The 13,835-nt window shown below is 38.2% G+C and overlaps 1 protein-coding gene across 2 annotated transcripts; it reads right to left on the bottom strand.

Annotated features, from left to right (window-relative positions):
• Window positions 1–649: 649 nt before the first annotated feature.
• On the bottom strand, window positions 650–12,681 carry apcdd1l (adenomatosis polyposis coli down-regulated 1-like). 2 transcript variants are annotated; one of them, XM_084425268.1, is made up of 5 exons: window positions 12,454–12,626; window positions 12,282–12,369; window positions 4,786–4,969; window positions 3,810–4,338; window positions 650–2,607 (listed from the first exon to the last, which is right to left on the bottom strand). In XM_084425268.1, exons 2-5 carry the CDS (start codon window positions 12,340–12,342, stop codon window positions 1,834–1,836), a joined length of 1,548 nt encoding a protein of 515 aa, XP_084281394.1. In that variant the 5' UTR covers window positions 12,343–12,369; window positions 12,454–12,626; the 3' UTR covers window positions 650–1,833. The 2 variants fall into 2 exon arrangements, with proteins under 2 accessions (XP_084281394.1, XP_084281393.1); XM_084425267.1 differs by having other exon boundaries at window positions 12,282–12,681.
• Between the last annotated feature and the right edge of the window lie 1,154 nt (window positions 12,682–13,835).

The following is a 13,835-nucleotide window of genomic DNA, read 5'->3' on the forward strand; positions in this document are numbered from 1 at the left end:
CTTACCTCAGGATTCTATTATAAAATGATATAATGGTAAGTGGTTGCCAATAACTGGTTAGCCTAATAGCTGGTTTGATTTGCATTGAGAGATGATCTTATGGAAAGTATTCCATGCCAATCTCTAGGTATTGTGAAGGCTATGTGATGATGTGGGGCTATTTTAATTCCAAAGGCCAAGGGAACTTTATCAGGATGCATAGTATCCTGGATCCATGAAGTAACTGGCCTTTAAAAATAAAAATCTGCTTGCCTCTATGGGAATTTAACATAGGGGTGTTCAGACTTATGCACCCTGTATTTTAAGGAAGAACATTTATTTATTTACGATACATTATTCATTCACAAAGAAAATTGGTGTCCTTAAAGGTTGGATTTTTCCTAAGTTTTTAAATTAAGGCATTAAGTTCAATTTCCAAAAGATGATTTTTTATTCCTCTTTTTAGTCAACTTTAGTATGGGTGTCTAAACTTATGCATAGCACTGTATTTGTAAAACCATATAAACCAATAAATAAATACAGGATCTCTTTTTTTTAAGATATAATATTTATTTATTGCTTTATATGGTTCTATGGTGTTTTGGAAACAATGGCTACTATGGTGCATTTTTGTAAGGGTGGTGTCAAAACTATAACAATCAATATCATGCATGCACTTTAATGTTTGACAGTTTCAGTTCAGATTTTTTGAAGATTGCCTCCAGAACAAGGAATCACTCCACTCTGTAAAAACAGAAAATCGCACGCTCTGCTACACTAAGACTGAATGAGTAGAACACTTCCTGTTCTTCCAAATAAACAGGGAGAGATTTGTACGCAGAGTTCTGAGAACTTATACGCTTCAGATATTGGCGAGCGTGAGCATAATGTGGAAGCCATATGACAGGTCTGTTCAAATGCATTGCACATGTATTCAACATTGGATGTGAATTGAACCATTGTGCAAGAGCTCGCTAAACGTGCATACAGTCACACATTATACGTTTGAACTATGTGTGTAAACATAAATAACAGAAAATCAATGTTCAAAATAAAACAAAATTGTGTTTCTTATCAAAATTACTTTAATGGTGGCAATAAATATGTTCACCCTCACCATTATTGGAAGATTAACTCTAAATAAAATGTATAAGATGACAAAAATGAGCTACGTCACCTTGTCAACACAAGGCCCTAATGTTGAAATAATACAGGGTAGTTAATGCCAAATTTTGTCCAAATACGCACTTCAATTCAAACATATTACCAGATTTTGGGAAATCTTCTTTCTTCATTCCCAGACAAACGGGAATATGGATATCCATCTATATCTCCCATGTCTTAAAGCTGAAGTGTGTCATTTCTGCACCAAACAGAATAATGATTGTGTTGAAACTGGTTCCCCAAACACCCCCACCTCCTATTGGTCGGTCACACTGATAGTCCTCCAAAATCGCACCATTGGTTGTACACTGGTAAGTATTTAAAGTACTTCGCCTTCAACTGTTCATCTTTGTTAACTTGCTGGAATGTTGGTAAATGCATTTTCTACAGAATAATCATTCTTTAAAATAGATATTCGTTTATCTGTAGTTCTTATCAAAATATGAAACAACACCCCAAATAACAGATATTAAAATTAATGTTGATGTACTATATGATTAAAAGGTTTCTATGTACATTTTTGCTTTATGAAAATCTCTTTAGATAAAAAAGTCATATTTCAGAGCATTTGCAGCTAGCATTTTGCTATAGCACCGAACTGACCGATCCTCCTTCAGTCTATTAGATTGTGCTATGCCCATTATAAATGGGTCAGAATTTGAACAGTCAACGTGAATGGCACGTCGCATTTTAGAAAAGATGAATATTCCAGCACCATGCATTTAGAACGGTCAGCAGAATCAATGAAGAGTGCAGTGCATTAGCAGAGCTTGTGGTCTTGGGTCCCGTTGAATGATCACTGTAGGAACTGTAGCGTGGCTCCACCCTGACCCTTGTGCTGCATTGCACCATTGGTGTCTGAAAGGATGTTGGCCTTTTTGCAGGTCGATCCGGGCTGGATCCATCCGTGGGCCTCTCCCCATTGAACAACAGGGGGCGCCCTTTATGATCCACCCCCATCTTAAACAGCTCATACTCTTTGTGCGGAAGTCGTATCCCCAATGCTTCGCAACCGTCCGTCCAGGTTATGTCCTGCTCGACACCCACCTCCCACCTGCCCACCTGTCCACATCTACCATTTTGTGTTGAATTCAATTCCCGCAACAACGCACGGTCAGACACAATCGCTTTTGCCCGTGTCACCTTGAAGACGAGCTCAGTGGCCCCACGCACTTTAACGGACTGTCCTACTTTCGCATAATGACCTGATGCCAACAATGTAAAGATGGGCTGGCGGCACATTGGGTCAGAGTAATGTTGGTAGGTCCCCTCCCAGGTGCGTTGCTCCTCGTTGAAAACAAAAAGGCGGGTAAGGAAGAGGACGGATGGACGGGACTCGCAGCGTTGGCTCACCCAATTTCCGTTTAGATCCAGAGGGATGGAGGGGGATGGGGGAAGAATGGGTGGATGCTGTTCAGAGGCTCGGTATACCAGGGCGCACACTGGGCAGGGGTGGATGTGGTGCTGAGAGAGAAAATAAGGATTTTTGTTAATTTTACAGGATAATAATTACAGGATTCAAAAGTTTGGTGTCAGTGAGATTTTGTTTATGGAATTAATACATTTATTGAGCAAGAATGCATTAAATTGATCAAAAGTGACAGTAAAAACATTTATAATGTTGTGAAAGATTTCTATTTAAAATAAATGCTGCTCTTCTGAACTTTATATTCATCAAGGAGAAAATGTAGCGTGGTTTCCTCAAAAATCGTAAGCAGCACAACCAATGTTTTCAACATTGATTATAAAAAGTTTCTTGATCAGCAAATTAGCATACAAGTATGATTTCTGAAGGATCATGTGACACTGAAGACTGGTGTAATGCTGACAATTCTACAATCAGAAAACTTTAACAGTTTAAATTGTAATAATATTGTACAGTATTACTGTGTTTGCTGTATTTTGGTCAAGTATATGCAGCCTTAGTGAGACTTCTTTAAGACACCAAAAAATCTTACCAACCCCTAAACATTTGTACCGGATATAAACTAAATATGTAAGCATTTGCATCTGCATTCTTGATTGTTTCTAACCTTATTTTTGCTTGTTTTACATTGACTGTAGTGCTAAGCGAATACGCAGTCCTGTTATATATATTTAACATGCACTCTTACCTTAGTCTGGTGGCACAACATGATATTCTATAAGTTTGAATATGAACATCATTTGAAACATTTTAGCAGACCTAAGCAGTTTGAGCAAAAATACTCGAACCCAAAAATTAGAAGACCGCTCGATTTACAAGGATTCATTTTACGCCACTTTTATAACCTTTTAGGTTCTTTTCGGTTCTGAATACCTGGATTTTCAATGGAGGGACAGAAACCTCTCAGTTTTCATTAAAAATTAGGTACATGTATTATCCCGAACCGTCAAGGTACGGACGTCACGGTTCGGTGCATATAGTCAGACGACGAATACAGTCAGTCACAGGCAATCCACACTCCAATCCAGAAGGGATAACGCAACACAATGCTGTTTGCTAACCGCCACAATAGGAAAAAGAGCAGAAGAAGACATGACCCCAAAACCGTGACGTCTGTGTACTGTTACACTCCTATTAAAAATATCTTGTTTTTCAAAGATTAACCAAAGTCTTATGGGTTTGGAACACCATGAGGGTGAGTAAATGTTGACAGGATTTTCAGTTTCTCTTTAACTCTCACCATAGCATTCTGTAGAGGCTCCTGGTAACCAGTCGGTCTATGGTGCACCCTTTCGTTCCAGTCTGTGTGCACGTCCCCTAAGAACAGCTCCTGAGCCGGCCGGCTGTGAGGATGGTGATGGGTCTCCACCCGCAGCAACTCCAGTTCCATCATGGAGAACCCAAGAGCACCCAGGCAGTCTTTCTCTGCTTTGGCATTAAAGAGTTCATAGAAGCGATGAGGCACCAGGTGTCCTCTAGCTTTGAGCCCCAGACAGGACGAGGGCAGGCGGGTCGCGAGATGATGGATGGCTTTCTGGCTGTGAATGACCATCCCGACTTTATGGAGATGGTGCTCTGCTTCTGTGGCTCCACGGGTGATCCATGAGGCCTGGCGTAGCCGCAGTTTACCCCTGATCACAAGAGAGTAGGTAGGGATGTGGCAATCACTGTCAGAGTAGTAGTGCTGGAGGGCCCTGAAGAGACGTGTGGGGCTTTGGTAAAATGAATAGGATCGAGTGAGGAATTCTGGACCGGGTCGCATTTCACATCTGAGAAGAAAATAACAAATATACTCAGGAAGTTGGTTAATATGGCAATTGCAAACCATTTTACTCCCATAATCTGATGCATTTCCAAGTGAAACCGGATATTTAATGAGACAAAATGTTGGATGGGACTTGATTTTTTGAATTTATTGTAGAATTTAAAACTCTTTGTTTTGCCAGATTATTGCAACATTCAGTATCATCTGATAGTTTCTCATTTATACATGTATTGTCCCCTTAAAGTGCTAGACTGCCATTCAAAGGTCAGAGTTAGTAAGATTTTGTTTTTTAATTAATACTTTTATTCATCAAAAGTGACAGTAAAGACTTTCACATTGTTACAAAAATGTCTACTTATAGGCCAGGATTCTGTATTAAGGACATAATTTGGGTAAAATTTGAATTCATGTTGGCTTTAAAAGTAGAAAAGTCTTTCTAGGGGCCTCTCACCTGCTTGACACCCAGTGGCCCTCCAGTTTGGGTGGTATGGTGGCTGTGACTCTCGCTTCATTCTGTAGATGGCGTAGCTGAACCTGGCACTGTGGCTCCCAAAACAGTCTCGTGCTGAGGTTGGCATGGGGTACGAGGGGGGCGGTGGGCACTTCCCACAACTTACTGCCCATCACACACAAAACTGAGGAGACACAGAAAAGATCATATTGCATTGTTATACCTGCATTCAAGCTTCGTTTATATCAAAGAGTCGGGTTTTGACAACCTGCTAACTCTTTGTTTTCTCATCATTATTGAAGTTGTGAATTAGCCGTCATGCAAAAAGCAGTGTATATAAAGTGTATATAAATTCTTAAATCCTAAAAGGTTTCTATATTTGTTTTTTTTTTAATAAAAAGATATTGTTTTAAAATGTTTGCTGGGTCATAAGTTTTAAGTTAGTCCTAATTAACAGATTATGTGGATTGTTGTTGCATGTAAGAGCTGCCAATGTATTAAATCCAAAGGGCTTCACTGAAATCGTTCCAGAAGGTCTAAGTTTGCAATAATGTGCTGATCTCTTTTCATGACTCTGTAGCCACATTTCCGAATAAATTAAGCCTGTAAAAAACCTCAGACACTTCAAAAAGCTTTGGTACCTCCAGCAATAAAAAATAAATAAAATAAAAAACTCAGAGAGGAGCATTTTCACTTCATGGTCTTTTACGGTCTATAAACAGGATTCTGCTGAACTGGAAGTGGTTGAAGGATTTTGCATTTCTGTAATTTTCCGTGTAATGAAACGTGATGAGGTCTATTAGAGCCATATATAGATCCCAATCCTGCTCTGACCAGGATTTGTGGTGAAGGGCAGGAGGCCAGAGGTTTGGCTTGTCACTTCAATCAGACACCATCTTCAAGGGAACGGGAAGGGATATGTGACGCTGGCCAATGCAAACAACAATTTTTGACAATTTTTTTTTAAACAGACAGAAAGGCAAACATGGTTCGAGCTCATGAGGAGTGAAGTTTGTCAACATGGCACTGGGCATCTTTGTTTGATCTGTAAATCTCCTTGCCGTAGGCCTCGCCACAGAGCTGTCCTTGAGTAAGAACACTGTAGATAGATGGTGTAGTAAACCTGATTAGCAGAGGCTTTGGGAAGTTGCTTGCTGAGAAGTGCTTCCCTGTACACAGACTCAAAAATGTGCGCTGTTCTATCAAACTTCATCCAAAGAGGAAAGGCTGAGAGGAGAGAAACAGTTTATCTGGGACCTCATTTACTCCTCTGCCAAATGTCCAATAATTATTACAGGTCCAAGTCACATTTAACCCCAAAATCAACAGAAAATGAATCCTGTTTTTAGAACAATTAAGATTATTGCATTGTGACATTTTTTGTCACATGACTTGTAATAAACACTACAGTTCAAACATTTGAGACGGTAATATTCATATGCTCACCGAGGCTGCATTTATTTGATTAGAAATAATAATTTTAGAGTTAATTGCTGCAATTTAAAATAACTCAAATGTCATTTATTCCTGTGATGTCAAAGCTGAATATTCAGCATCATTACTGCAGTCTTCAGTGTCACATGATCCTTCAGAAAACATTCTAATATGCTGATTCCTGCCTGAGAAACATTTATTATTATTATCAATGTTGAAATCAGTTGTGCTTGTTTGGGGGGGTTTGAGGTAAAATATGAAATTTGAGATTTGTACTAGTTTATTAATCCATCAGATGGAACTTCTAATCAAATAGGCTGAAGTCTGCTTTCTGAAAAGCACAAAACAGAAAAAGCTTTTATTCCCATTTGTTAGCTGTGGCCCTAAAATTTCTCTGATTGCATAATTACAGAGCATTTATTGAGAATGTCAGGCTGTTTGCTCCCTAAAGGAGGGAATTATTTCCTTATGCTGTTTGGGAGGGATCCAGGCTCTGCTGTTTTGAGGGGGTTTTTCCCGATGTGAAAGAAGACTTGTTAACTCATGATCACAATAATGTGATATAATGTTAGAGTTAACGTGCTCTCAGTCGCCTGTTCTTTAGATGGTTCAACAGCCTATAATCAAGTTGAGGTTTTGTCTGTATTAAGATCACTTGGACATCACAAACAGACACTTTAGATCGCTTCTGGGCTTTTCACACTTGCAATTGTTTATCCAGGGTCATTTCCAAAGCTATTTTATTGTAATTGTAATACTTTACTATTGGACGGGTAGTCATATTTTAAGTTTCTAGAATAGGCTATTAGAATAGGCAAAAAATGAATCTCCAATACGCGTTCACAATAGGACGCATGCCTGTTCATGAGAGCACCATGACACTTAATGCAAGAATTGCATTCACGTTGTTGCATGAATGTGCTTTGGAGAGAAATAGTTTGTAAATAAAATGATAAATGATGGGGTTTTTTGTGCAAACAAAGCACTCTCATTGTTCATAAAAATGGGGTTAAACCACTTGAGTCACATGGATTACTTTAACGATGTCTTTACCTTTCTGGGCTGGGGCTTAAAAGTGGTAGTTGCGTAGGCTGAGGGACAGAAAGCTCTCAGATTGTATTAAAATATCTTCATTTGTGTTCCAAAGATGAACTAATGTCTTATGGGTTTGGAACGACATTAGGCGAGTAAGTAATGACAGAATTTTCATTTTTGTCTGAACAACTAACTGCTGCTCTCTCAGATCATGTTCAAAGCTCATGAATATTAATGAGGCAGTTTAGTTTATGATTGGTTGTCTGCGCAATACTGTTTTTATCCAAATGAGAGAGCGCTCTCAGTGTAGACTCAGTGTGAGAAGATCATATCTTTTAACCTCTTAATCTTAATCTCTTAATCTCACACACACACTCTCTCTCTCTCTCTCAGTCTCTTATCTCTCTTATCTTTATATCTCCAAGTGAATGGCACAGAAGCCTGTCCCAAACAAAGCGGCAGTTCATCATATTGCCCAGCAGAGGGGGCTGTGGTAGAATGTGTGTGGTCTCTTTGCTCACAGGCAATTCCCTTTAGTGTGAGCCAAAGTAAACTACCTGTCCTAATATTCCAACCATTCAACACCCCCGGACATACACACACTGGAGACATTGATTTATAGAAGAAGCGAGGCTAGCAAAAGTACCTCCGACTGGTTTCATGTATTTGTTTTTATTTGTCATTTCAATTTGGGCAGCCTCTCTCTCACTCACCCCAATGCGTCATTACTGAAGAGTGGCCAAAAATAAAATAACCCTTCCTCTCTAGCACTATTCCTCCTGCCATTTGCCGATGCCTATTTAAGATGCTGTGCATGAAACAGGGGAGATGAGAGAGACAATTTCAGTTGTTATCATTAGTTCAATAAAACATTTAAAACAAAAAAACACGTGATTCCAGAGGACAAAAAAAGTCTAGCTATACTGTAGATAAGGAGCTAAATGACAGACTTAAAAACAGTACAGCACATTGAACACACATTAACAAGAAGATCTTCATTGTCATCTGTACTACAATTCCATTCTTGTTTTGTCCTAGGCATTTAATTTACATTTGTTAAAATCCTAAAAATTCATTTATTTCCAGGTTTAAATTATCTTATACGTTTGTATCGTACTGTATACAATATGAATATGGTAACGATTCAGAACCATTGCATATATCAGAGTACCAGAGTATCACCATCTGATACCATCATCACTGTACTAGTATGCATGAAATGCCTTTGTGCCGCCCGCCGCCTCTTTCTCCCACCCACCCCTGCTTTGATAACTGCTCCCTGATGAAAAAACTCCCATTTACACCTCATTTACTTTGGATAGAGCTCAGATTCCTCCTTTCCTCTCTCTCTCTTTCCCTCTGTCACACTATTTTTGTCTGATGCTGTACAGTTACAGAAAGGTAAAGTTTCATATTGAAAGTAAAGCCTGCATGTGTGTGCATGCATATGTGTGCTAGGGGCAACAAAGGTGTGTGCACGCTTATGTTCATGTGCATATGTTTATGAAAAGGGTAGGCGAATATTGATGTGTGCATGTGAGTGTGAATGAGATTTGTGTACAGAGCAGTTCGGAGGTCATCTATAGTGGGTGGGTGTACATGTTTTCCCACTCAGAATCCTTCTCATCATTCAACTTCCTTGTAAATCTGCAGCACTGTTGTCTTTTCATGAACATTAAACCTGCCTAATCCAGCAGTTGTTTTTATTTAGATAAGGGATTATGAGAAAGTTTCTCCACCAAACTAAGTAACCCGAAGGTTAACTCAACATCACTGTGATAGTGACTAACTGGCAGATGTATTTGGATCTAGTTAACATATTGATAACCTAAGCAAAAACAACTAGTTTTAGTTATTAGTTAGGGTGATTGAGCATTAAAGGCACATTATGGCACAAATGGAGTTAACCATACTAAATTCTGAACTTGATCTGCCTAACACAACTTTCACTATTGTTAACTGAACACAAGTGGGATTATGTTACACTAACTTCAGTATGTCATGCCACATCCCATCCTAATTAAAAGAAAAAAAAGAAAAGTTTTCAGTGATATTCAGTAATATGCAAAGACTCACTTTGACATTAACTATCAATAAAGGTGATTTTATACACTACTGTTAAAATGTTTGGGGTCGGTATGATTTTTAAATGTTTTTGAAAGACGTCTCTTATGCACACAAAGGCTTCATGTATTTGTAATACAAGTAACAAGTAACAGTCATTAAATATATTTTTAAAATTCAATTTATTCCTGTGATGTAAAAGATGGATTTTCAGCACCAGTCTCTATCTTTTATTTTTTATCAATTTAAAGCATCGCTGTGGAATAAAAATATAAAAATATATTTTTTTAAATCTTAATGACCCCAAACTTTTGAATGGTATTGAATATCATATACAAATGGGGTTATATTATGTAATATTTTAGCATTTTGTCGACCATATAATCCAACCCCTTGCTGACCACATTCCACATCAGTTAACGTGACAGTCAGTTAGTAACTGGTCTGATCTTTCACTCCTACAGCTGATTGATGGTTTTCTCTCTCTGACAAGTACTGGGCCTCCTTTTAAATGGCTGACAGGCTTTCTCTCATGTCTTCTGCTTATGAATATTACTCATGCATTTCAAAGCAGACATATTTAAAAAAAAAAAGGTGGAATGGATGCAGAGCAGCTGGAAGATTTATGGTGTTGATTCCGTGTAACACTGGAAAACCTTCGTGCTTTATCAATATTGAGGCATACGTTTTCGTAAAATCACCTTGTGTTACATAACGTCCCCCTTTAAATCAAAGCAGACAGTGTCACAGCCAACTACAATATACCGAATTGTATTTAGTGTCTGTTTTAGAAGAATATTCAAGCATATGGGCATGATATTAATCATTTCCGCAGATCTAATTCAGCAGTTTGATGAAAAAAGGCCAAGTAAGTACAGGCACATAAATGAACACATGCTGAGCTCCGAGGTCATGGGTAACTGCCATGAGTTACTGAGGGGCGGGTGTAATTGCACCAGTCTTTCACTCTCTCTCTCTCTCTGTTGTTCTGTATAGGCGGCCTGATAGTGAGAACAGAAGCCTATTGCTTTCTTCATCACCCTAACCATCCCTGACTGAAAGGAACGAAAGCGTAGAAGAAAAACAGCTCCTAAATGGCATACGAACAGAAGGGGTCGTTAATGGCGTTGGCCTGTTACTCTAATCATTATTTTAATGGTGGCATTAGTTCCATCGCTGTGATCTGCTTTCACGGGAAACAATGGCCTCCTCTACACCCCTGCTAACTTTAAAAGAGTCTGGATCAAAAACGGGGGTCCGGGGCCCGTGGCCCGTGGAGCAGACTGACAGGTGAAAAGAGCCGTGCCAAACTCTTTGCCATTTATATTAAGACCTCTTTAAACTCCACCTGACTGACTCATTTTCCCGGAGAACAAGCCAAAATTTCTGTTACTTGTGCACTCTTAAAAATGAAAATTATAACCTTATGCCATTGGAGAACCTTTTAAATTTCCTGAAACAACTTTTATTCAAAAACCATCACAGTGCTTTGAAGAAGCCAGAAACCAGAATGATCTGAAGAACCTATAAATGTAACATCAATAACCTTTTCCATCTCCAGAAGAACCTTCTAGACCACAACGATGAATGGAAGGTGCCGCAAAGAACTTTTTTAAGAACGTGGCCTTTAAAAGTCTGAAATTCGACATTTTACAATTTAACCTTTTGCTGAAACTCTTATTCTGATTAAATCATTTCTAATGAACACTTTTGCATGCAAAATAGAAGCATTTTCTAGACTTTTGTGCACATGCACAAATGATATCAACAGCAAAGAATGACCAATGCAGTATTAGTTCAGTAAGCATGAGTTGCATTAAGGAAACACAGCAAGCTTTAAAGCAGACTTGGCAAGTTAAACCACTGGAGAGTTTTTAAAAAAGCCGAAAAACCTTCTTTTGTTGAGTATATTAAGTTTGCCAATTCAAGTTTAGTTTCGTCATGGGTTTTATTAAGGTTAATTAAACCCCAAAACTTTAACCGAACCTTATCTTGAGAGCTCTTTGTCATCCTTTAGATCCTAATTACACTTGTGAAATCCAGAGGGGGGGGGGGGACACACTGTAAAAAACGTTCTTGATACAGTAAGAAAATGCTCAGACTTGTTGGTCTCGATAATGAAGGTGTTTTGCTTGGCAGCTCTCATACTTTCACACATTAACAAGAAGTCATTCTTAAGCTTTAAGCTTATACTTAAGATTCTCATAATTTGCATTATTATTTATTTGCATTAACATTAATACCATAATAACATTCATTAATTTAGATGTGCCATATTATTTCATCATAGTTATATGTTCCTGTTTTATAATGACTGTTTTGCCTGTTTGGATCTGTGATAAATGATAAATATAGGCTGTACTATGATAAAAAAAAAAAAAAAGGAAGAAGGTTCTTCGGGTTCGGCAAAGAACACTTTTGTTACAGAATCCTTTTGGCTATTTAGTGTTCTTAAATTGCTCTGTGGTGTTTTTTATATTAATTAGATTAATGCCGTCGCATTGTAGGCTGCGATAATCATATCTGGTTTCTTTACAACACTCATTCAGTCCTGTTTCTGAAGTCCTGCAGCACTGCGCATTTTGGATGTCTCACTTATTTAACTGATTTATATCATCAGCTCATTAGCAGAGGCTCCAATACCTGAATTGGGTGTGTCAGATAAGGGAGACATTCAAAATGACCAGGATTGAGAACCACTGCTTTAAAGCAACAGATTGTTTTCTAAAGAACTAGAGAATAAAAAGCTCTTTGTATTACTTGAAAAAGGTTTTTTTTAGTGGCATGACAATGTAAAAAAAACATTTTGGTTCTATGGGAACCAAAAGAGATGGATCATACAATTCAAAAGTTAATATATCAGAAGTGTAATCATGCACCTTTTAGCATTTTGAATAGTGTCCTGAAATAGGTAAAACCATTTGCTTGAAATCAAAGGACAGAGAAAAATTTAATGAACTAACCTTGCATGAGAAATACCATCCAAATTGTCTTCAACAGGTGAATAAGTCTCACCCCAGCCATGATCGGGTACTTATACTCTCCAAATCACTTAAAAATAAAGGACTAAAATCTGGAAATGCTCCTCTCCTGGATAGTCACACGTCAATGAGAGCGTTTCAGATAAGATATTACCAGATATGCAGATTAATTGAATCCACTTTTGATACGTTTCATCTTCAAACATGAAGTTTTTCCATTCATGGCAGGACTCCTTGACTGAGTTTGCAAGATCTCCTTTCTTGATAGTGCTTGAAAATACGTCCCCTGTTGATTCTGTGCTCTCTTTGGTGATGTTAAACCTGTGTGGTGCTTGTAAGAGTCTGTCTTTGGGTTACTCAGTTGAGAGAGCGGAGCGAGAATCTGAGAGGGAGAAAGAGAGAGAGAGAAAAGAGGAGGGAACTTGTAAACCTCCCAGCATTAACCCTCTGGGGAGCAGGGTAAGGTGCAAAAGGGCACAGTCAAAGCCAGCAAGTTGAGAAACCTGCCCACAACATTAAATTAAACATAAATGTGTTAATCAAACCCACACACGTGTTTATATGTTTAATTTTGACAGATGCAATGGTTTCCTGCATAAAATCTTTTCTCACTTTACCTCATGCACACATATAATATGGGTATAGTAGGTGTTAAAAAGCAATGGCACTGTGCCGTCCAAGAAGAAAAGTTTTTTATATGTGCCGTTTTGTGTACAGTATGTTGCAATTCTATCTTGAGTCTGCCAGCCACTATAGTTTTGAAATGCAATACAGTAGAGATAACACAGTGGAAGTATAATCCAACAAAATAAATCTGATAAAATATCAGCTCTAAATAATATATCTACTATTAGAAGATATTACATTTATTTAATGCATGTGAGGTTTATAAGTAGTAAAATATGTGTATAAATCTTAACATGCTGATGAGAACCCCTTGAAACTGGCACTTTGGGTTTCAATGCTGCAGCCAATGCATGCTGAAGTGTTTATGACCTGCGTGATTTGGATTCTGTGTTATGTTCCTGAGAACAAGTTCAAGAGTTCACTTATATGTTCGGATTTGGAAGTGCATGGGGTGGATTAGAGTGTTTTAGTGGACTAGGTTTAAATCTGTAACCTACAAAACCTGAAATATTTGCACATGTGAACTGCCGCAAGAACTAAGAATTAAATCCATATTCTGAATATGCATTTTTGTTAAGCCATCTGTGATGTCATTTTTGGCTGCAGCCTCATAACTGTTTGTGACTGCTGTGTCATTCAATCATTCATTTGGTAATGTGTTTGTTGCAGTTAAGAAGTGATGAGTGAGAACAGAGTTGGACTGCGGACATAACCCTGAGGAGCGCCAGACCATGTTGCTGCGTTTCACCACTTGTGGTTTGCTGTGATGATAAAATTCAGTGTCTAATTGCCAGGCAAGCTGCACAAACTCAGTTCTTCACATTTCAAGTTTATTTGAGGAAAATAATAGCTGAATTTCAGAATTAAAGGTAACGGTCAATACAGTTCATGTTTCATAAGGATCACCAC

Source organism: Rutilus rutilus (assembly GCF_951802725.1).
Source record: "Rutilus rutilus genome assembly, chromosome: 12".
In the NCBI taxonomy this organism is placed as follows: Eukaryota; Metazoa; Chordata; class Actinopteri; order Cypriniformes; family Leuciscidae; genus Rutilus; species Rutilus rutilus.